The sequence below is a fragment of the Microchirus variegatus genome, assembly GCF_963457635.1.
Source record: "Microchirus variegatus genome assembly, chromosome: 10".
In the NCBI taxonomy this organism is placed as follows: domain Eukaryota; kingdom Metazoa; phylum Chordata; class Actinopteri; order Pleuronectiformes; family Soleidae; genus Microchirus; species Microchirus variegatus.
In genome coordinates this window covers 15,300,906-15,325,456 of record NC_139811.1, presented here as the reverse complement: position 1 = coordinate 15,325,456, position 24,551 = coordinate 15,300,906, and the positions used below count along the sequence as shown (strand labels likewise).

General features: G+C 40.5%; 2 protein-coding genes across 3 annotated transcripts in view; both read left to right on the top strand.

Moving 5' to 3' along the window:
- The window catches only part of LOC310932708 (adenylate cyclase 9), a 45,255-nt gene extending 25,412 nt beyond the window's left edge, over positions 1 to 19,843 (top strand). For both annotated transcript variants that reach the window (XM_083896046.1, XM_083896045.1), the window contains 10 exons: positions 6,551 to 6,723; positions 10,805 to 10,909; positions 11,208 to 11,464; positions 11,594 to 11,696; positions 11,840 to 11,899; positions 12,368 to 12,576; positions 13,641 to 13,800; positions 14,029 to 14,171; positions 14,378 to 14,401; positions 15,545 to 19,843. In XM_083896046.1, the coding sequence (XP_083752172.1) occupies positions 6,551 to 6,723; positions 10,805 to 10,909; positions 11,208 to 11,464; positions 11,594 to 11,696; positions 11,840 to 11,899; positions 12,368 to 12,576; positions 13,641 to 13,800; positions 14,029 to 14,171; positions 14,378 to 14,401; positions 15,545 to 16,838 (2,528 nt within the window). In that variant the 3' untranslated portion in view covers positions 16,839 to 19,843. The remainder of the gene's footprint in view (positions 1 to 6,550; positions 6,724 to 10,804; positions 10,910 to 11,207; positions 11,465 to 11,593; positions 11,697 to 11,839; positions 11,900 to 12,367; positions 12,577 to 13,640; positions 13,801 to 14,028; positions 14,172 to 14,377; positions 14,402 to 15,544) is intronic.
- Positions 19,844 to 21,571: 1,728 nt separating this feature from the next.
- Positions 21,572 to 24,551, top strand: part of crebbpb (CREB binding lysine acetyltransferase b) — a 35,641-nt gene continuing 32,661 nt past the window's right edge. The window contains exon 1 of the mRNA XM_083896217.1: positions 21,572 to 21,755. Within this exon, the coding sequence (XP_083752343.1) occupies positions 21,665 to 21,755 (91 nt within the window). The 5' untranslated portion in view covers positions 21,572 to 21,664. The remainder of the gene's footprint in view (positions 21,756 to 24,551) is intronic.

Genomic DNA, 24,551 nt, shown 5'->3' with positions numbered 1-24,551 from the left:
TTTTAAGAGAGCCATGGGTCATGCTAATGGAAAAACATTTTCTTTAACTGAAATAAAAAATAGAGTAAAAGAAACTAAAATAACAAAAATTGCAGTGAAAATGTGCTTAGTTTTCGCCTTTGAAAATTAATTTCACACATAATCCTTTTGGAAGTGTATTTTTTCTTTGTGGGACAGTTTTGAAAGGTTGTATTTGAGACAGCCTTTTCACTCATTGATTCATCCATCCATCCATCCATTATCTACCGCTTTTTCCTCCACCAGAGGGTCACAGGGGGTATCTCAGCAGACATTGGGCGATAGGCGGGGTACACCCTGGACAGTTCGCCAGTCCATCACAGGGCCACATAGAGACAAACAACCATTCACTCACACACTCACACCTACGGTCAATTTAGAGTGACCAATTCACCTAATCCCCATATCGCATGTTTTTGGACTGTGGGAGGAAGCCGGAGAACCCGGAGAAAACCCACGCACACACGGGGAGAACATGCAAACTCCTTGCAGAAAGGCCCTTGTTCCGAAGTTGTCCCAAACGGGGCTCGAACCCAGGAACCCGGGTCTTCTTGCTGCAAAGGCAAGAGTGCTAACCACTACACCAACCGTGGGCCCTCATTGACTCATGATAAAATTAATATGCATCAAACATAGCATTCATCTTATAGTTAATTGGGTTGAGTTGGTTCACCCTAAGTGAATCAAACCTCTTTTATTGGGTTTGTTGGTTCATTTTGCTCCTGTTTTTTCCTCCGATTGAGCTCCTGAGACTCCTGGCTCATGAACGATGTGATGTGTCTTATGAGGATTATTTATTATAATAATTTATGTTATGTTTATGTGTGTCTGTAGTCTGGTGGCTATATATTTCCTTTTTTTTTAACTAACTGCATCCAACCTCAGCAGTATGATGCACATTTTGCACTTCAGGTTACTTTCTTGTAGACTGTTATGTTTGATCCATGGATGGTTGTTCATGTATCCTAATAAACTAATAAATAAATGGCATCTTTTGATGGGTTTTTATGACACACAATACTTATTATGACCTTTTTGAATCTTGCACCTGCAAAAAACTAACACTAATCATTTACAAATAAAAACCAATGAAAACAAGCAAACCGCAAACCCTTTTAAAAAACTAATTAAGATGAAGTATTATAACCTTGCTAAATACTTGACTTAATGCTTAACCTGTAGAAGCTGGCTTGTTTTTGGTTGTTTTTTGGAATCATTTGTTTCTTAAAAACTGCATAGATGTTTCCCAAATTTTCCAATAAAGTGAGTGAGAAATAATTATACTGGATAGTCAATATAGCATTACCAAAACAACAGATCTAAGGCACGGTGCTCTAAATGAAGAGAGATGGTGAAGAAATAACCCAGTTTGCCAGAGGACTCTGGCAGGAGTCAGTGTGTATCATGGTGTGAGTCAGAGAAGGATTTGATTTTGCAAAGAAATTAAATCAGTCAACACTGTTAATGTGTGTGTGGATCAGTCTTTGACTGTCAGTCTCAGTTACATTCACACGTTGTCTGTCTCAAAAGCTCCCCTCGGTTTCCTGCTGCCGCTTTTTCGTCTGCTAGGGCACTCTGCATCACTGGTGCGGTGAATTAGTTTTTGTTACTGCTTTTTTTTTTTTTATTACTGCTGCCATTCCCCTCGTCCACCTGCTGTCGATCCGGCTCCAGTGAAGCCCGTTCATGTGCACCTCCGCTTGCTGCTTGTGCGTATGTTTGACTCAGTGTGTGGGTGTTTGGAGAAGCAGTTTTGCAAAAGCAACCCAAAATCATACTTGTTGTTTACATCTGTCTCTTTAAGGGTGTTTTGCTTTCTTACTGCTCTTTATCTTTCTCCAGAGCTGCTTGTTTCTGTATTGGTCCCAAAAGTTTTCAGTGTACCATCACAAAAGATGATGATGATGAGATGGAACCTCATTTAGAGCTACGATTTAAAATGTGGTGAGGTTAAGGTTTGGGGTTAGGTGTTAAGTGGTTATGGTTAGGATAACACTTTGTTTAAGCTGTGATAAGTGGAAGTAATGCAGTTGTGTGTGTGTCAGAAATGAGGTACAGATTTATTCATTTGGACCAGGGGCTGTGGGCCACAATTTAGCCCACCAAAGAGTCCAACCTGGCCAGCAGGCTGAATTTGTGAAAATTAAAGACTATAAATAATAAAATACAAGAAACAATAAAACATCACACCAATTAGTAAAGTCTAATTTTATTGTGAAATTCCATATTCCTCAGTTGCAGGTACCTTCTTTTGTGCCTTTGCAGATCCACTGTGAGTAAATGTGCAAATGGTAAACTTAGGCACAATATTGTTGAAGTTGCACATCGTATGTTTTGTTAAAAGATGCTTCATTACATGTAGAACAATAAAACAATTTTGAGATCAAATTGCGCTGTATGTGGGGCCCGTGAACTAAAACAAGTTTGACACCCCTGGTTAACATTGTCCAAAATGAATGGAAGTCGATGCAGTTTCCAAAGAAGAATAGCTTTGTGTGTGTTTGCATGTGTGTGTGTAACTCCAGCGTTGCTCAGTAGTGGCAGGCTTGTCAGAAGTACTTAAAGCAGTCAAAGCTCAGAGCCCGAGGCTGTGGCTTCACCAGCATCCGAATCATGGCTGAGCACAGTCACAGGTTCTCTTACCTGTGCTCCTCTCTAACACACACACACACGCACACACATGCACACACACATGCACGCACACATGCACACAGAAGAGCTGGTGACTGTGACTTGTCACAATGTGTTGCTGCAGACAAGTGGCACATGTTCTGTACATTTAAAGACATATCATGTGTCACACACACAGCATGGGAAATGCCATCAGTTTGGTTCTGTATAATTTAGGACAAACCATGTCGTTTCCCACGCACACACACACTTTTGAACGTCGGGACTGATAGCATGTTGACAGTCGAGAGCTGTAACAGGTGTTTAAATATTTGACCCAGGCCTCTTGGCCAGGTCACCCTTGAAAAGGGATTTCAATCTCAATTTTACCTGATTATATAAAGGTTAAGAAGAATAAAATAATAAACACATCATGCTTTCGTAATATACTGCGCACACGTACACACACACACACTTACGGAGCACAGCTGATCCCGAATGTAAACAAAAGAGCCGCTGCTGCTCACGGGGTCAGTGGACACAGAAAGTCAAAATAAAACGAAAGCAAATGCAAACGCAGCGACTCTGGTCTCCATAGTGCACTGTTGTTAATTCAAAAATGACATAAAAAGGTATAGAGAGATACTTGTTGTTGTGCCGGCACAGCAAATCAGTAAACAAACATGGCGGAGCTGGCTTCGGTATACCGCGACTGTGATTGGACGGCCAACCCCGGTCCGTCTCACGATCTGATTGGCTGTTTTACCCCCCTGTTAGGAATTGTTAGGATTGGTAAGGATTGCAAGAAGGCGGGCACCGATTGGACGTTCAGTTCCAGCATCCCGCAATTTGATTGGCCGATATTCAGACCTGTTACGATAGTTAGAACTGTTCGGGCTTCTTTACCTTCCAACAACGTTAACCAGGCAGTCGGCAGTTTTTCGGCAAACAATGGGATAAAACTCCAGTAGTGCACCAAATATCTTCCGATTATGTCATTGTTATTTTCAGGTTCCACCAAACATCAAGTCTTGGTGAAGGTCAATGCAAAGGGAGTTTCCAGATTTATCAAGCACATGAAATTTGCACGTTGTCAGCAGGATTTGAACCTGCGCGGGGATACCCCAATGGTTTTCAACTCTATCGCCTTAACCACTCGGCCATGACAACGATAACCAGGTGTTTTATTGGACCGTTTTTCGGCAAACAATGGGATAAAACTCTCCTCGCGCACCAATTTAACTATCTTACGATTAGGTCAATGAGAAGTGAAATAATTATAGACCCTGTTACTTGCCTGAGTCCACACCAACAATGATATGATGAACAGTGTAAGTTAGAATTTTCACCGATACTGTTTGCAGGCAAGTCGGGGAAACTGCAACCATGTGTGTTGAGGGTGGTTGTAGCCCAACAGCTTTGTCGTCTTTCTTAGATGCAAAGGTGGTTTTCAAGTACTCCATGTCGCAAGCACATGAAAGTTTGTGTTGCGAGCAGGAACATGAACCAGCACAGAACGTTGAGAGTGGATAGCATCACTGTAACGGACTAGCAGGTCGATGACGTTTATTTTAAACGCAATTTTAGTTTTCAGAGAGCACATGTAAATGTAGTCAGGATTTGATGGTGCAGTTGGATAGCACCAATGTTTAGCGTAGCACGTGAATAACAGTTGTTAAATGCAAAGTGAGTTTCCAGATGTATCAAGCACGTGAAAAGCTTGCACGTTGTCAGCAGGATTTGAACCTGCGCGGGGACACCCCAATGGATTTCGACTCCATCGCCTTAACCACTCGGCCATGACAACGGTGACCAGGTGTTTTATTTGCCTGGTTTTTGGGCAAACAATGGGATAAAACTCTAGCAGCGCACCAATTTAAACTATCTTCCGACTTTGTCGTTATTTTCAGGTTCCACCAAACATCAAGTCTTGGTGAAGCTCAATGAGAAGTGAAATAATCATAGAGTTTGTTACTTGCCCGAGTCTACACCCACAAGGATATGATGAACAGGGTAAGTTAGAATTTTCACGGATACTGTTGGCAGGAAACTGCTATCATGTGTGTTGAGGGTGGTTGTAGCCCATCAGCTCTGTCGTCTTTCTTAGATGCAATGGTGGTTTTCAAGTACTCCATGTCGCAAGCACATTAAAGTTTGTGTTGCGAGCTGGAACGTGAACCAGCACAGAACGTTGAGAGTGGATAGCATCACTGTAACGGACTTGAAAGCATAGCAGCATAGCAGATTTGATGGTGCAGTTGGATAGCACCAATGTTTAGCTTAGCATGTGAATAACAGTTTTTTAATGCAATGTGAGTTTCCAGATGCATCAAGCACGCGAAAAGGTTGCACGTTGTCAGCAGGATTTGAACCTGCGCGGGGACACCCCAATGGATTTCGACTCCATCGCCTTAACCACTCGGCCATGACAACGGTGACCAGGTGTTTTATTGGTCCGGTTTTGGTCAAACAATGGGATAAAAGTCTTGTCGCGCACCAATTTAAACTATCTTCCGATTATGTCGTTATTTTCAGGTTCCACCAAACATCAAGTCTTGGTGAAGCTCAATGAGAAGTGAAATAATCATAGACCCTGTTACTTGCCCGAGTCTACACTCACAAGGATATGATGAACAGGGTAAGTTAGAATTTTAACAGATACTATTGGCAGGCAAGTCAGGGAAACTGCAACCATGTGTGTTGAGGGTGGTTGTAGCCCATCAGCTCTGTCGTCTTTCTTAGATGCAAAGGTGGTTTTCAAGTACTCCATGTCGGAAGCACATTAAAGTGTGTGTTGCGAGCAGGAACGTGAACCAGCACAGAACGTTGAGAGTGGATAGCATCACTGTAACGGACTTGAAAGCATAGCAGGTCGATGACGTTTTTTTAAACGCAATGTTAGTTTTCAGAGAGTATATGTAAATATAGGCAGTATTTGATGGTGCAGGTGGATAGCACCAATGTTTAGCGTAGCACGTGAATAACAGATTTTGAATGGAAAAGTGAGTTTCCAGATGTATCAAGCACACGAAAAGCTTGCACGTTGTCAGCAGGATTTGAACCTGCGCGGGGACACCCCAATGGATTTCGACTCCATCGCCTTAACCACTCGGCCATGACAACGGTAGCCTGGTATTTTATTGGTCCAGTTTTCAGCAAACAATGGTATAAAACTCCAGCAGCGCACCAAATTAAACTTTTTAAAAAAACTTTTTACAGCAATATCAAATGATTTAACTTCCTCTGCAAATGAAAAAAAATCCACTAATTCAGTCATTAACAATTTATTCACAAAAGCTTGTGAGAATTATAAATATGTACGTCATGGATAACATCTATGAAGAAATACTGTACCATGCAGCACCATGCATTGTCTGCAGGTGGAGCGGAATTTGGGTGTCGTATCATAATATGTCTGCAGGTGGAGTCTGAGAGCAAAAAGTGTGTTTAACGCCAGGGCTGGAAAACGTACTGCATTTCAATTAAAACATAGTGAGGACCGGCCAAAATGTCCACACTTCGTAAAAATGACCTCACTTTGGTGGTTAAAAATCCTCACTGGTCCTCAGTATGACGCAAGTAGAAGAACACACACAAACACACACCCACACACACGTACGCACACACACACACACACACATATATATATGTGTGTATGACCTTCATTTTTGTTCTCTCTTTCTCTCTATTCTCCTTTCATGCCAGTGCCTGCTTATATAATTCACTGTGGGGATTCTTATTGCTGGATACTTATCCTCTGCTGAATCTCAAAACCACCCCACAACCATCATACATTCATCCTCACCGCGATGACTACACACACTACTCCAAGCTGTCGCAACTAATTAATCCAAGAACTGAACTGTCAGTGACATCTTGCCACTCTCTGTGTGACTATCTCGCTCTCTCGCTCTCTCCCCAGGCCTGAAGACTTACCTGATCTCTGGCAAGAAGGTGGAGCCTCACTTGCACTGTAACGGCTCACAGTTGGGGTTTGCCGGACCAGAGCATGCAGAAGCATTGTGTCCCGCGGCCAGAGTGCACACCCCTGATGGAGCAACGTCACCCTGCACCGTGGTCCCTGACAGCACCAAGGTGAGCGTGTGTATAAAGTTGACAGTAAAGTTATCTTGGGCCAACGGTAGCTCAGTGGTAGAGGGAGCTGTCTTTCAATTTGTGAATGGTTATGAAAGATGAGTGATGGAAAAATGCGTTGTATGAAAGGGCAAGTGAATTGCAAAACTGTAGTGTAAAGTAGCCTTGAGTGGTCATCAAGACTAGAAAATAATTTTCCATTGCTCTTTAGCATATCAAGGGGAAATTTGTTATGACAGCCGTATAACAGCCACACATTACCACTCAATCATAAACAAATATCAGTAGAACAATGAAGACAAATGAGTCGTTGAAACTGTCTGCATTCATTGAGGCAGGTGGAAGCTATGGCCATATTACGATGGCTCTGGATGGATGAGATAAATTACCCTCAGATTTCTGCAAGCACTGAGTCTTGTACGGTAGATGGAGGTCATCTAGTGTAGTGTAGTATTAGCAGATTAATCAGAATGTACGGATAGATTCACTAACACAGCAATAAAACATGTACCATTAAAGGTTTGTCAACTTTACCATAAGTCCATGAAAATGAAGGCATACAATAAACACCTTAACAGAAGCACTTCCACACAAGTTAAAAGGTGACATTTTGAGCAACTTGAAACTTATGCTGCATACTTCCTGTTCTGCTTTGGCACAAGACATATTTTATAAATATATATATATATATATATATATATATATATATATATATATATATATATATATATATATATATATATATATATATATATATATATATAATATATATAATATGTCACAGAGACTCAGGAATAATGTTCATATAACAAACTGAACTCACCAACAACAACAGTACAGCCAAAATATTTGCATTAAAAAAAAATATTTTGCAGACTGCAAATCATGTTTATGTTTTGAAATCATGTTTTGGCATGTGGCGCCACCTACCGCCATCTACCAATCATTGCAGTCAGTAGAGTCTCAGCTGCCGAGCAACCACGGGTTGCCAGTTACATCACAAAACAAAACCTAAAAGACCTTGGTATTTTGAATTTGAATGTAGTAACCGTTTTTTGGCCACATTGTTACACATGGCACTTTTAAGTAGATTATTTTATTTATTTATTTTATAATTATACAGGTATAATTATATGTACATGCTCATTAAAGTCCCTCTTAGACAAATCAGCAAATCTCTCAGTCTTGGGGAAAAAAAGAGAACATTTGTATGCTAATGCTGCGTTCCAGAGCCCATCCAAACCAGTTGGACGTGGGAATAATCCTACCTCCAACTAGAAAAAGTGCACTGGAATACCTGTCGAAGTGGGACCTCCTACCCCGACTTCACCAAAATTACGTCGGAGAATAATGGCGGCGCCCATGGAGTCACTATAAACTTTACTTTTCTGTGTATGGACTTGTTTAAAACACAGCAATTTCATCACAACGTGTTTTCCATGTTATGGCGTGAAATTATGTCATCGTTGTTATCTGTCAGCATGAAGATATGTAGGGCTATGGTAAAAGTATACTCATGACGTTACATATTGATATGTAACGCTTTTACATATAGTGAATACATATAGAGTGAATTGCTGACAGTCAAAATGCCTCTTCAAACATAAATCTAAAGCGCCGCGATTGTCCATGTTTTCAAACATTCGACTTCAATTGCTGGAACGCTTTGAAGTAGGAGCTAGTACAATTCAGGTAGGATAAGTCCCACATCCCATTTGTTTGGATGGGCTCTGGAACGCAGCATACGTCTGACAAAAAAAAAGAAAACGAAAAGAAACATCAGCCTTGTACATTGATGAGCTAAGTATATTTCTGGGATCATTTTTCATTGCACATCTACAGTTTTCTGCCTGAGGGAGCAAACTGGGCTGCACGTTCTGCTGCAGCCTCGTTGGTGTTCAGTTTTCTCTGCTCTCTGTGAGTGTGTGTGTTTTTGTTGATGTGGGTGTCGTGTGCTTGGGCACACGACACATGTGAAAAAGACATTATTTCATCCATGTCTTTACCATGCATGTTTTAATGTTAATCCACCATGTAATAGCATGATTTAACCTTGGGGTTATATGCAAAGTTCTCTGTTGATTCCATTCTGGATCAACTATAATCGTTTAATATGCTGTAAGGCTCAGAATTTGTATGATTTGATTCTTTTTTTGTGAGAAGAAGGCTTTTGTAATACAGCAAAAAAGAAAAAAGCACAAATGGACTCGGTAATAAGGTTCTCCCCAGCAGGCCGTTGACATCGTAACTGACCCCTTGTGCTCATCAATTCAGATCATGTCCACCCACTATGTCCGTCTTAGCTCTGCCTTCAAGGGAAATTTCTCATTTGCTTTGAAATTGTACCACTAGGTCATGTACTTACCAAAAGTGTGCAGCACATAATTTCAATATAATTATCCTCAAAACCATGCAGCGCTGGAAGTTTATCACCCCAATTATTCATCCTTTCTCTCTGCACCACCTGTCACCATAATCCCTGCACAGGTCTTTCATGAGTGGGGCCAGGGCAGGTGGGATAGCGGGAAGGGGTGTTGTAGCTTTTAAAAAGAGCAAGGATGGATGATGATGATGATGATGAGAGGCAGGAGAATCGCTCGGGGTGGTGGGGTCTCAGTATGGATAATGAGCAAACTCAAGTAGAGAGGCTGGAAGACTTCCTGCCTGCGAGTGCATGACTCCTCTGTTTACATCCTCTGAGTGGCTCTCACATAAATACAGACGTGGCTCACACTGCTGGATCACATTCAGAATACGCACTCTGCAACTTTATAATGCAAATATCTTATCAGCCAATCGCGTGGCAGTAACTCGTGGTTAAAGCGAAGTTCTGCTGAAGTTTAAATCATCAGAAAGGTGATTTAACCCTTTAACACCTAAGCCTCAAAATGTCCCTGTGGACTTTTTTTGTTGCTTAACCATAAAAGAGCCAGAAAATGTCCTGTGAGAAAGTGCTTTGCCTTTTTTTCTGGAATAACTTTCAATGTACTAACAATTTAAAATGATGATAAGCAAAAAATCTGATTAACTCTTTAAAACCTAAGCCTCACAATGTTTTTTGGCGTATTTTAACCAGAAAATGGCCAGAAAATGTCCTATGAGTAAGTGCTTTCGCCCATTTTTTCCAGAATAAAATTCAAAATCTGGCAGTTATTGTCAATTTACTTAATGCTAAAATTGTGTATAAGCAATTTAAAATAAATAAAAACAACAGGAAACACTGTAGTATGAAAATGTTAAATTTAAAATTTCAACCGTAAAGATGCTGATTCGCAACATTGCGAGTGAGATTACTGTAATACCCACTGACGTGCCAAAGTGAACCTTTTTTTTCAGACAGCACAAACCGTTGCATAATTACGGTTATGCAAAATACGCTTGTGCAAAGGTGTCGTCTGCAATACGCTCGGTGTTAAAGGGTTTTAAATGACTTGTAATGTGGCATGGTTCCTTGTTGCTGGTGCCAAACCAGGCTGATGTTGAGCATTTCAGAACCTGCAGCTCTGCTGGGATTTTCATGAACATCTCTAAGGGTTTACAGAGACTGGTGCGAAAAAGCTATTAGCAGTTATATTTTCTATAGGCCTTGTTGATGCCAAAGGTCAGATGAGAACAGTAACTCAAATTACCACTGGTCACAACCAAGGTATGCAGAAGACTAGGGGATAAATGAACCTAATAAAGTGGCAGTGAGTTTAGGTGCCGTATGTGCTGTGGCTTCATATTATAAAGCAGTTATCCCTCACTCTCCCTCCATTCTATGGGACAAAACCGAGTCCTTGACCTTTCGACAGCGCTCCTTTCGATCGCTCTTGTTTACAGCAGATCTTTCTTAGGTTTCGTCAGCTTCCTCCTGAGCTTCTTGTTTAGCTGCTGCATGTGTTGTGTCATCGCTCAAGATTCCTGTTCCTAATTGCTGCCGTCTTGTTGTCATGTTCCCCCCCCGGCTCGTGTGCTCTCCTTGATCCGTATCTCTCGGATTATTAATTCTCTTTCTTCCCTTCCTTCCAAATGCTGCATCTCCCTCCCATATGGCTGTACCACACCCCACCTCACACCTAAACCCCTCTCCCTCCTCCAGTCCCCCTGCCTGCCCTGCAGTGTATTACCAGTGGAGGAGCAGGTTTTGGAGGAAGAAGCAGTGCTCAACGGCTGCCATGACGACCACAAGACCAACAGCACCAAGGTGGGGCTGATGTTGTCACCTGTGCCAAACAAATAAGACTTTACACTGTCAACCAAATACGTTTTTTTATTTTATTTTTTATTTTTTAAATAACATCTTTCTATGAGTGCCTCTGTCTAGTATAATATACTGTATTTTATCTATCAATATTATAATATTTACAAAATTTTACTTGCAAAATTACACAGTCTCCTACTCTAAATTTATATCATTGCTCGCCCTTTTTCACAACAATTACCCATGATCACTTTTTTGGTGGTGGGAAATTCAGAACTCCCCCCCCCCCTCTTCTCCTCAGGACTCGTCCCATCTGAAATGTTCCCCAGTGGTCTCCGCGGGACGCTCGCCCAACGCTCTGAACGGCCTGCTCAGCCCTCGGCTGGAGGCTCTGAACAACAGCCAAACGTCGCTGTGTGAGATGCTGCAGGAGAAGGAGAAGAAGACGTGGAGCGGAGGAGCCATGGGCATGGACCACTCGGCGCTCATCCCGTTACGCTCCAAGAACTTCAGGGAGAGGAGCGACGCGCACTTTGTGGACGTCATCAAGGAGGACAGGTGAGAGTGACAGCTCTGCGAACCGAATCACTCGCATTTAATGATGATGTGTCGCCGATCTTCTTCTCACCTGTTTTTATTTTGTCAAGTGTGTGTAATTTCTACCGATTTCCTCTGTGCCTGTGCCAGCCTTATGAAGGACTATTTTTATAGACCTCCTATAAACAAGCTGAGCATCACCTTCCTGGAGAGGAGCCTGGAGTCTGCATACCGGATAAGCTACCAGGAGGAGGTGTGTTTGTGCATGTGTGTGTGTGTGTGTGTGAGTGAGAGAGAGAGACACAATGATGCCTGTATGCCTGACTGTGTAATGAAGATGCATGTTCATTTTTTTTATTTCATGTGCTGTCTGACTTTGGTCCAACTATTATTTAGAGTTTTTCAAACCAGTGTCCTCCCATCATCCCTGACATCCCACCATTGTTGTCTTCATATGTGAGCATATCTTCTTTTATTTGAAATGTTTGATTCATTCATTTATTTATTGTTGTTGTTTTTTTGGTCAGTTTGTGTTTAACTTCTTGGCTGTTTTTTTTTTTATTGTCGAGGAAACCTTTTAAAAGTGTGTTTGGAAGACCAGACTGGTCAAGACTGCGGCAAAGAGAAACCACTGCAGGATATTCAAAGTGTGTGTTGTATTAGGTTGTGATGCCCTCTGCTGGTTAAACCTCAGAAGTGCATTTTCAGTCACATGGCTGCAACTGTTATCATCTTAAAAGTAGGTTTAAGTTATTGTAATTGATTAAATAATTTCATCAGTGGTGAATTTTAGTCACCTTTTCAGTATTGCAGACTTTACAGTTGTAATATTTTCTCTAGTTTCCAATTGCCATCTCTTTTTTATTTCCTTCACCTGTTTTATTGCGTCCATTTTCACTTTTTTCCTTTCGTTTTCCTCACCAGGTGGAGACACAAGCAACAGTGCAGACTTTGGCCAGTCCAACGTTCAGTTCTTTCCTGGACATGTTGCTGTGCTGTTCAGTGTTTCTGGCTCTGTCACTGGCTTGTTTCCTTCAGCCACTCGTCACCCAGCAGAGTCTGTCCATACCCGCAATCGCTCTGACGGCGACTGCCGCCTTACTGGAGTCTGTGGCGCTGCTGTTTTCCATACGGTGAGATTCTGGATGCAGGGGGTGCCCTTAAACTAGTGGCCCATGGGCCTGATCCTGCCTCTTAGATAAGTGAGGTACTTACTTATTTTTCTCAATTATTTTTAAAAAATTCATATGACTTGACAGTCTGGTTGTTACACTGCAACATGCCAGTATTAACACCGTGGCACATCTGACACTAAAATATGCATGAATTAATCTCAAAGAACAAAGAGTTAAGGACTTTGGTGTAGTTATTCTTCCTTGTCTCTCATACTTGGGTTTTATTAATGTAATTTACAAATGTATTAGACCACCAACCAAATTAACAGCATTGGTAATTATCAAAATTATTGTTTATGTTTCTTTAATGGTTAATACACCACTATGTAGAAGCTCTTCAGCCAAAATGATATTTTTAATGTGAAAATATAACTATTATTGTCATCCATAAATTCACAAATGTACTGTTTTAGAAAAAAACACAATAAATAGTAAAGCACATTATTATTTCTTGATTAAAATGTCAAATTATAGTTATTTACTTGCATTTATGAATGTTATGCTTGATTAATTTTCTTTGGCCCAATGAGCCAGCTCAAATTTGGGTGAAAAAGGTGAATTCAGTTTGTTATTTATCAAATAAATAGTTTTAAGCAATATTTCTATATTATATTTAAGTTGTCTTATTCTTGAGACAGGTAGTCTAATACATTTATTAAGCACTGTATATTGCAAATATATTTTTAAACCACCCCAAAGGTGAAAACAACTTGACCAGTGTCCCCAAGTACTGTGACCTTTAAGCCAAGGGATACAGAGGATAGGAGAACTGAAATGGATACTCAATTTATGAGCAAAGAAACCTGATTAAGAACATTAATCAGGAAATTAAAGCAAAAATGTCCTGACAGAATCTTTTACATTAATACATTTCTAGATTGTTGAGTGGGTGCCGTGACCCACATTCATACTTGGACGATCTGGTTTTTTGACCCTGGGTTTGAGTCGTGCACTTAAAAGCCTTGTGAATGCAAACCAAAGAGTGATCTTTACCAACGCCGGCTCCCTGTTTTCCTCTGCAGTATGGCTTTCTACCGTAACAGTACGCTGAGATGCACTCGGGTGCTGATGAGGGCGATCTCTGGCTGGATCGCTCGTCACTGTGTGGGAGCTGTCCTGGTGTCTGTGCCTGCTGTGGTCGTCTTCTCCCACGTCACCTGTGACATGCATCTCTCCATCCAGGTAGACGTTCTGTTTTTTTTAATTTCCTGTTTAAAATGGTGAAATTCTGGTATTTATGTGTAACGTCAAACTCAAAAGCAGGGCTGTTACCCTCTACTAGTGATTTATCATTAATTGTATTCAAATGACTGTGTTTTTTATTGTTGTATTTGAACATAGCTCAGTGATAAAGTATGTGGTAGTATTTGCCACTGATTAATATTTCTCTCTGCGTCTTATTTCCCACAGTTTACCATGTTCATCTGCTGCGCTGTCATCATAGCCATTATACAGTATTGTAACTTCTGCCAGCTCAGCTACTGGATGCGTTCATCTCTCGCAACATTGGTGGGAGTCGGACTACTTCTTTTGCTCTTCTGTTCCCCCTGCAGGTACGAAATCATGCCTTTTTATTGTAAAGACATGAGTGAGTGTAATGATAATTGATTGATTGCCCGTCTTGAGAAAAAAAGAAAAAAAAAAGTGTTGATTAATAGAGATAATGCAGTGATCCCCCTCCTTTTTCAAGATGAGAGCTCAGGTTTTGATTGTGTTTGTATCTGGATCGTTGCATTAACATGTGTTTGATCTCTTCCAGTGCTGCCAAGAGTCGGTTTTTCTGGTATGTTGAAAAACGATTACATAATTGCAGTAACACTCACTCACTCACTCACTCACTCACTCACTCACTCACTCACTCACTCACTCACTCATCTTCGATCACTTTATCCTCCACATGATGGTCGTGGGGGGACGCTCACATAGGGAGAAAGGCGGGGGACACACTGGACAGTTCTCAAGTCCATCACAGGGACACATTGAGACAAACAACCATCCATGCTCACACTCACACCTACGGTCAATTTAGAGTGTCCAATTTATCTAATCCAGGGGTCTCAAACTCAAATGACCTGGGGGCCAATGTGCATCTATTGTGGTCAAGAGGGGGGCCGGCCTAGAGAACAAACAGTTCAACTGTTCACAATATTGCATCATGATATCACACGTATACTTAATACCACTATTTATGATGCAAAATTAATGTATCAATATCAAAAACAGACATTTATTTTAAATTACATAAATAATAATGTGGACAGCTGTAATTAAAATTCGTACCAGGTCCCATTTCGGCCACTGCCATTCGTGGCTCAGGCCCTAACAAGCGTATTTATATATGTTAATGAATGCTGTATGAAACATTTAATAATAGGATAAATTATTATTACTGTTATAAAAACATTGCTAGCAAACATATATTATATTCTATCACCTCACTGGCAGCTGTGCCTCAGCTACACACTGTGACCGTGAGGTCGTGGGCCATGTATTCATTATAACATGATATTAAGTGGGGGGCCGCATGTAATCGATTGGGGGGCCGCATGTGGTCATGCGTCATTTTGAGACGCTTATCTAAACAATTTTTGGACTGGGAGGAAACCGGGTAACCCAGAGAAAACCTGCACACACACGGGTTAGAACATGCAAACTCCATGCTCATAATTCCATCTTAGTCACACATGCAATTTTGAATGATGCCTTCATTATAGAGAGAACAAAGTCAAGCATAGGGAGGTTTATGGTTAGCGTGACATGCTTCAAGTCCCTGGAGTACTCATAGTTTCGTCTTGTCTGTGCGATAAAAATTATTTTGGCGATCTTATTCCAAAAGTTTCTCTTTTTGAAGCCTCATTCTCATCATAACCTTCTGTTTTCTGCTTCTTTCACCCTTTTGTCCGTCTGTGCGTCCTCCTTGCTCCAGGTCTAACCTGCAGACCAACAGCAGTAACAGTTCAAATGACATGTCAGATGGTTCAGTAGAGCCTGACCCACAGGTCTACCTTCTGGATCTTCTGGGCCTTGAGGCCTGCGTGGCTTTTTTTCTCCTCCTACTCCTGGTCTGGTTCCTTAACCGTGAATTTGAGGTTAGCTACCGCCTGCATTACCATGGCAATGTGGAGGCTGATCAACACCGCATCAAGATCCAGAATATGAGGGACCAGGCCGACTGGCTGCTTCGCAATATCATCCCCATCCATGTCGCTGAGCAGCTGAAGGTCACCCAGAGCTACTCCAAGAACCACGACAATGTCGGCGTTATATTTGCCAGCATCGTAAACTTCAGTGAGTTTTATGAGGAAAGCTATGAGGGAGGCAAGGAGTGCTACCGCGTGCTCAATGAGCTAATCGGAGACTTTGACGAGCTGTTGCGTAAGCCCGCCTTCACAAACATTGAAAAGATCAAGACCATTGGAGCTACGTACATGGCGGCGTCGGGTCTCAATACACAGCAGTGTGCGGACGCGGCACATCCTCATGCTCACCTCCGTGCACTTTTTGAATTTGCCCTAGAGATGATGCACGTCGTCGACGACTTCAACAAGAACATGCTGGGCTTTGGCTTCAAGCTTCGCATCGGATTCAACCACGGTCCCCTCACAGCGGGGGTCATCGGCACGACCAAGCTTCTGTATGATATCTGGGGCGACACGGTCAACATCGCCAGTCGCATGGATACAACAGGCGTGGAGTGTCGCGTCCAAGTCAGCGAGGAGAGCTACTGTGTGCTCAGTGGCATGGAGTATGAGTTTGATTACCGCGGCACTGTTAATGTCAAAGGTAAAGGTCAGATGAAGACCTTCCTTTATCCTAAGAGCAGTGACAGTGGCCCCGTGCCGCAGTACCAACTCTCAGTCTCACCAGAGATCCGGGCACAAGTCGATGGCAGCATCGGCCGCTCGCCCACCGACGAAATTGCCAACATGGTGCCCACAACCGGCATTACTGCATGCGTTACCGGCACGATGGTGCCCAGTGCCAGCTCTGGTTCCTCCACAACCACGGGTCTTAGTCACGACAAGGAAGCGGACAACCGTGAAAGCCGCCCCTCTGCAGAGGTTTTTCACGGCAGACGATCTCTGTCTCACGGTGGCCTGACATCTATACCTGCAGATAACAAACAGCTCATCATCTCACCCTCAACACGGCAAAATACAGCACAGAAGAAGAACCATCATGAGGACGACAGTGATGCCAGAGAGTTGACCAGACTTTAAGTATTTGCTACAGTAGAATATCTACCCTTTAAGCTCTTGTTCCTGCCAGTTGGCATTTTGTAGAATTTACATTTGGTACTGTCAACCTGGCTTCTTCTCTCCATCAGCCGAGTGGTAAATTGCTTTTTAGTGTTAATCGTATTTGCTGATGTTATCGCAGGGAGGCCCGCAATCACCGAGGAACAGAGAGGAAATGGGAAGATGTGACGGCTGACACTTAATATTTGTCTTTTCTGCTACTGATGCCAACGTCTCCCAATAACTTACTTGATTATCTCCACACCTTTAATCTTTGTTAGTTCTTTCATACGTCTTTTAAGTGCCTTTAGATTAGAATAATGCGTAGCCTAAGCATTTTTTGAGAAAAGGGAAGAATAGCGTCAAAAGGGAAAATTGTAAATTATAAAACTTATTTTGCGGAAAAACGCTTTGCTTTTTCGTTACAATTTTACTTTGTACAGTAAACTGTGTTTTTGCTATGATGTTTTGCCTTTCAGCAAAGAGCTCAAAAAGTTGACCTTACACGTGGAAAGTGCTGCAATGTGAATGGAATCAATGTGTGTGGAAGGAATTGTGTGAAAAAAACAAACGAAAAAAATCCATTCACTCAAGACATGTATTAGCAAAATCTGCACTGAAATGCAGCAGAGCCCGTTTCAACCGCCCCGATCTTCACGAAAGCCAGAAAACTCATCATGAAAAGCCAAGTAGAGGCCAGTAGATGCAGGCGATGAGGCCAGGCTGTGTGTCGTAGTGTGAGTGTATTTGCATACATACGCTGTGTTTGTGTGTGTTTGTACGTCAAGACTGTGCTTGGTTTATAATAAGGAGAGGTGCCTGTGAGTTACTTGGCTGACTCAGTGAAGCTGCAGGATGACAAACACATCAGGAACGCAGTGGACACACAAAAAAAAATTGCTGATGAGGCAGCTTTTTCCTCCAGCCTTGGTTAAGATCTTTGCCTCAGTTTTGGAGGCACGACGGTCTCAGCTACACTTAATCGGCTTTCTTGCAACAACAGCATTATAGATGAGGATAACTTCTTACCAGTGTTTGAGCACACTTTTCACTGGTTATGTGTAGAGTTGAGTGGACCCACCGATGTACCTGTGGTGTCTATAGCTGTACCGGAAAACGGCATCCTAGGTTAGCTGGATTACACTGTGTGTTGGTTAGTTTATAGAGCTTTTAAGACATGGATAATCAAAAGTGGAACGTTCCAAATGAAAAGTAAACGTGTTATTGTAATCGTCGGAAACTTGAAATGTTCACGTGAAGCTGATTTGAAAAGGAATCTGTTGGACTCACTCAGCTGGCTGCATTAGCTGCTTCATGTGCTCGCACTGAAAAAAGAACAGTGCACCAAATGTATTATTATTCACTTTTTTTTGTTGTTTTTTTACTTAACTGAATTCATGTTGTGTTAAATCAGACTGGTTAAACTTCACATGTTACATTTTCTCACAGATTTTTAGCAAGAAGGATTGTGTGCTCAGAAGCAAAAAAAAAAAAAAGCAAACTATAATGAAATCCAGTGGCAATTTATTTTTGACAATAACATATAAATAGCACATTAAGAACCTCATTTTTAAATGATTTTGTCTTACTCTTTAAGTACTAATGAATATTGCAGAAAGACGTTTTCAACATTTAATAGGTCAATATTTTCAATTTCTTTGCTGTCTGTGTGACATTACGGTCACTTGTGCCTTTTAACTTTTCAATGTTCTGCATCTAATATAGGTTCATATCTGCAAACGCTTTTATTTCTTGAAAAGCCTTTGTTATGGAGATGTTTACTTTTGTGCATTACGGTAATAATGAGCTGTGCCTTTTCTTACGATATATAATATTGATGTAAATGTCCCAAAATGTATTATACATTAGCTGGCCTTATTGCCGTTTCATTGTTTTCTTTGTGAATGGCTCTCCATTTTGTACTATATTTATTTCTCAGATGGAATAGCGGTTGTTTTAAATGCAATAATAAGAGCTAAACCTCGCTCATTTGATACAGGGAAAAGAGGTTTTCGCTTATGAGCACACAACTCTTGAACCAGTTAAAACTTTGTTTTACTACAATGAAGGGATACTTTGAATTGTTATTATTGTTAACAAATAAGGGGATGTCCTTTAATCGCTGTTATTCTACTTGAGTGTCAGGTTAAGTGCATAAGCTACATTTCTTAGGTTTGTTTGCTTGTTGTTCAGTCTTTTCTTGATTAGTGTTCTTTATGGCAAACAGACACATTAGGACGAGGATAACCCCCTTTTTTTATTTACTTGTTATTTTAAAAAAAACCAAAAAAAAAACAGAGCTTACCTGTTGATTTGGTTGGATGTTTTCAGATGAAAGTGACACTTTTAACCACAAGAATGGGACACACTTGGAAAAACTGATGCCAAAGAGTGTCATTACCATCTCATGAATTTCCCGTGCATCATGTCTTAATTTGAAGGTTGCGGTGTGCTCGTACAGGAAAGGTAACACATTTGCACAATGCACTCACGTTCTATGTACAGTATGCCTTTATATTGTATAGTATCTGAGCATTTTCTATGATTTATATAAGCGCATGTAACATTAGAGTAATAAATAGTCTAAAGAACTGGGACGTTTTTAAAAAAAAAATGTTGGAATAATATTTCAGTATTCTGTTCGCCTGCATGTGTCTAAAGATGTCCGAGTGTTTGTAAAAGTGTGTGGTTGTGCGTTTTTTAAAGGGATGCCCTAATCTTAGCAGGAATGTGGTGTAAACATTTAAGTCGACCTTGTCATCTCGGGAAATATGACATGCGAGTACAGTAAGGGTTGAATCAATATAGATCACTCAAACTGGCCAAATAAAATAGAATGAAGCACTACAGGATATCTGCAGTATAGGTGGTATCTCACAAGCCTGCTACAGGCAGTTTTATTGAAGTGTTGCTTTCTCTGGAAATGTTTTTGTATATAGCACGCTTATAGTTATGCAGGTAAAAGTTGAAATTGAATAAAATCAGTTGCTGGGAACTGGTGTCTGGTTGAATTTATAGCCTATACACTTTGATAGTTGTGTCAGTAACAAAGAATGTGTTCTTAATTCTGTATTGTATATTTCTCTATTGACCTAGATAAAGATTTGATATGGAATATCAGTGATTTTTTTTTTGTATTACAATTTCAAAAACTTATTTCTGGTATGTTTGCCATCATCCTTCCAATGAGGTTTGTTTCAATTTTCCAACAAATTGAAGCAGGGGGCAGCGCACTTACAATAAGCTTCGCTGCACAAATGTATGGAAGCCCATTTCTACACATGTAAAAAAGAAAGTCATAATTAGAGATGTTAAGTCACAATTTTGAGATAATATCCAATAACTATGAGATGCTATGTCCTAATAATGGGATACTATCTCAAAATGATCACATTGTTATGAGATAGTAAGTCATAATTTGAGAAAATATCCCATAATTAGTCATAATGAGATACTATTTCTAAACGACAACTTAGAATTAAGTCATAATTATGAAATGCTATCTCATAATTATAACTTACCTATATGTATATTTTTATTTATATGAGGCAGAAACAGGCTTCCATACAAAGCTTATGGAAAAGGTGCATCTGAATATAATTTATAAAATCAATTACAATGGTGAGATGGTATAATGTGCAATGTTTGAGTATTTATCTACAGCAAAAAAATAATAATAATAATCAAAACCAAGTGAAAATATGGAAAAAGTTTTGTTGCACATAGTACATGTTTGAATAGTTTTTCTGTTACAGGAAGTAAATCATTAATTAAAAAAATAATTGAAAAAATGACGGTTTGACTTTCAACACTCTACATTTTTTAACATACAAATTGTCTGAGTTACATTGGGATGAAAAAAAAATCGTTCTCCATCGTTTTTTTTTTTTGTATACGTGCGTACACATGACGCACGGTGGGACACACAGGTTTACGTCAGGACGTCACAGCACGACGCCTCCCCCTCCTCCTCCCCCCTCAGTCTAGCTGGGAAGAAAAAAAAAACTTTTTTGTATCGGAGGAATCAACAGCCGCCATCTTGACGCGGCTCAGAATCGGGATTTCGGGGGGAGCATTAATTTTAAAAACCGATCCGAGCCGCTCAGACCGACCTGAAACGGCTTTTTTCGCACAGAAAACCGAAGTGTAGGTTCTTCCGAGGAGGAATAATGCAAACATGTGAGGATTACACGGGTTTTTATCGTCTCGAAAGCCCCCTGTATATTTGATTTCCCTTTTAGAGAGCGCCGCTTCTCGCCGTATCTCCGTCCCGAGACGCTGTATTTACCGAGAGACAGCGACGAGAAAAATAATCCACCTCATAGAAAATATTTTTTGAATTTTGCTCTTTTTATTTAAGCCTAAATCGGATTTTATGGCTGCTCGTTTCGACTGCGAAAAAGATGATTGTGTACAGACGTGAAATCGGCGATCTGTGGAGAAAAGGATTCCCCTACGCCTGGTGTATTATTTTATGATTGGTAACTATTTATTTTTTTCGAGCTGAAATAATTTTTTGGACGTAATTATTGAGGATAATTATGTGGGTGTTGGGTGTTGGATTATCATGGGGTGATCTTCGGCGGCGAAGCGTGGCGCTGTTGCCTTTCTTTTGAATCCTTTTTCTCCAGGCAGCATTTCACCAGTTTGTCAGTCAAGGAAGAAAAAAAAAAAAAAAAGAACAGTTAATTTGCTCTTTTGCGCCATCGTTACGAAAAGTTACCAGTTATTACAAGACAGAGGAAGTTGGATTGTTCCTGCTGTTATTTTTCTGCATCATCATCCTCTTCCAACATTTGGCGACTAGGATGGCTGACAATCTGCTGGATGTCGGACCCCCCACTGCAAAGCGACCCAAGCTTAATTCACCTCTCTCTGGATCAGGATTAGACGGCCCAGGTAAGGAGGACACGGTTTTACATCCGTTTCTGCGCCAACTTGCAATTAAATGTATGGCTAGATCTCAACTGTTCACTGAAAGCAAGGGGGGAGCTAAGGAAAAGAGTTGGGTAACCTTATCAGCCACTTCATTTGGGACGTGTAAACATCGCAGGAAAACTGAACACTGAGTTCCTGTAAGATTGATCGATAAATACACAACACAAACTTCATCTAGTGCTTTTAAAAGTGCCTCCCAGCTTTCCTGTCTTGTAGTGTTAAAGTTCCTTTACATCTCACACATGCAGGTGAAAATAAGTTTGACGCACATCTGTTTTAGTGTTGTAGCTCATCCCTGTTTATCTCCACTGATAAATATATATGTTTTTTAGTTAATTCTTGTCTGTATCAGGAGATTTATACATACATTTTCCAATATCATATCTCTTTTTTATGGTCAGCATTTTACTATCAGATAAATAAACCAAGCACTTATTTTCTGTATACTCATTGCATATTTGTTCAAAATTACATTTACAACCATGTTTGATCAAAGGTGTGGTTGACATGTGTTTGTCTGAGATGCAGATAAGATACCAGTTAAAGGTCCCATATACATCTGGGCCTATGCATTACATTTGCCTATTGTCAGTTTAGCCCATGCTACAACCACTTCACTTCGCCCATGTTGTGGCATAAGTATATAGTTATTTGTACATGTGTGTGCATTGCTATACAGCTGCAATATTTGAGATAGCTGACTAGTTTTAATGTTATGGACAGGTCAGTGTATCTACAGGGTTTTCCTTGTCAACTTTATTCCCTGGCATCCTCAAATGTATACATTTGACTGTTTAAATGGCGTTTTTTTTAATCAAATCTTGTCAAAACATACTCAAGAACTCCCTTCACTTTTGCCACATGATCCATAATTTAAGCTGTTTATAAGGCTGATTAATAAGTATGCCAACTATTGAGTACCAGTTTAACAAGTGAAATACTGGTTTTATATTTTTCACCGTCCATTTTAGAACCCATTTCTGCAATATCGGAGATGCATGTGTGTGTGCGCATGTAATGTGTACAGGGATGGGAATCAAAACTGGTATAATTTCAATCTGGACAAACTACCACTCGTAGTATTTATGTTACCTTTTATTCCATCTTGCTGTAGAACAGTCTAGGGCTGAACAGATTAATCGATTATTAAGCAATTACTAAATTAATCGTCAACCTTTCTGATAACCATGTAATCAGTTTGAGTGTTTTTTTTTATAATTCATATAAGCTCTTGTGAAAATTATCTGGCCCATATTACAAAGAAATCATCAACATTTTGTGACTTTGGCCTGTGGACAATACAAGATTCTAAGAAAGTCATCATTCCAAAGTTTGGGAAACGCTAATCAAAATTTTCTGACATTGAATGGACCAATCACCTAATCGATCAATGGAATCAATCAACAGATTAATAAATTACTTAAGTACTTGCAGACCACGAACAGTTGGATATTAAAAGATGCCACCACAGTCTGCTCGCGTTTTCCACTTCCCACCTGTGCCCTAATGATGATGACGTCAGGTGATAACGTGATGTCGCACTGAACAGTTTTCTCTATAGCGTCCTGGCAGACTAGCACTCAAAATGTTGTGCGCACTGTGCTAAATTTAGAAACATTTGCAAAAAATTAAGCACCTTGCATTGTGTCAATTTTTTTTTAAGTAATTGTTACTAAATGTTGTATCACTAGCAAATGCAATCCCATGAAACACTCAGAAAATGTATCATACGATCCTCTCAGAGAAAATAATTGCAGAGGGAAATTAAATTTGTATTGCATGCACATTGGAACTTTTGATGCAATCAAACCTTTTAGTCCGTATTTAAGTGTAAACTTGATGTGAGTTGGATACATTGTTTAATTTTTCTGCTTAGGGGGGCGACACCCTCTAAAAAAGTCCTAGCGGTAAGGTATGGTAACAATGCTAATGCTGCTGGGAATGACTTCAACCCCAAGTTCACTGCGTTCCAGTTGAGAAGTTGTAAACTAGGGCTGCACGATATTAGGAAATCATCCAGTATGCAATATCGTCAACATTGTAATCGTGAACGAAGAGATACAGATAAAAGTTTTGTGATGTATTGATTTACAGTTAACGGTAAGAAGATGAAATGTAAACATAACAATAATAATAAAATAAAGTAGAACAAAATTGCGGAATTATAGTTTCAGCAATTTTTTTTTACCAAGTGCAAAAGTTTTATACAGGTAGTTGTTGCAGCCAAAGCCAGTGGCTCTTCATTTGAAGGGCACGGTGAAAAGTAAGTGAGGATGGGAAGTCCACTCACAGCGGGCCACTGTTAAGTGAGTGTGGGGGAAACATTTATTGCAGTTCAGGCGGTTGTTTGTGATATGCATATCACACATGTTGATATATCACGATGCCAATAGAGGTGTGAAACATATGTTGAGCTAGCCTTTGTTATCAATACCAGTTGATGACTACATTTCCATTCGGCAACCTCAGCAACCCCATGTTGGAGTTGATGCTCCAAGTTAGAAATTTGTAAATTTTTCAGGGTGACCAGTGTCTGGTTGTTTGGTTTGCATCAGAGGTCTGCGACTGCATTCACCCCAACCCTCCAGGGTTCAGTTAAACTTAACTAAACAAGACTTTTGTCAATTCACCCTTTGGCAGTGCATACACTTTACAGCTCAAACACACAGGGGTCTAAATGAAAGGTAATGTGGTCCATGTTAAGGCATCTGAGGAGATGGTTGAAGATTTCTTGTACCAACATTCAGCTTTTCTTCT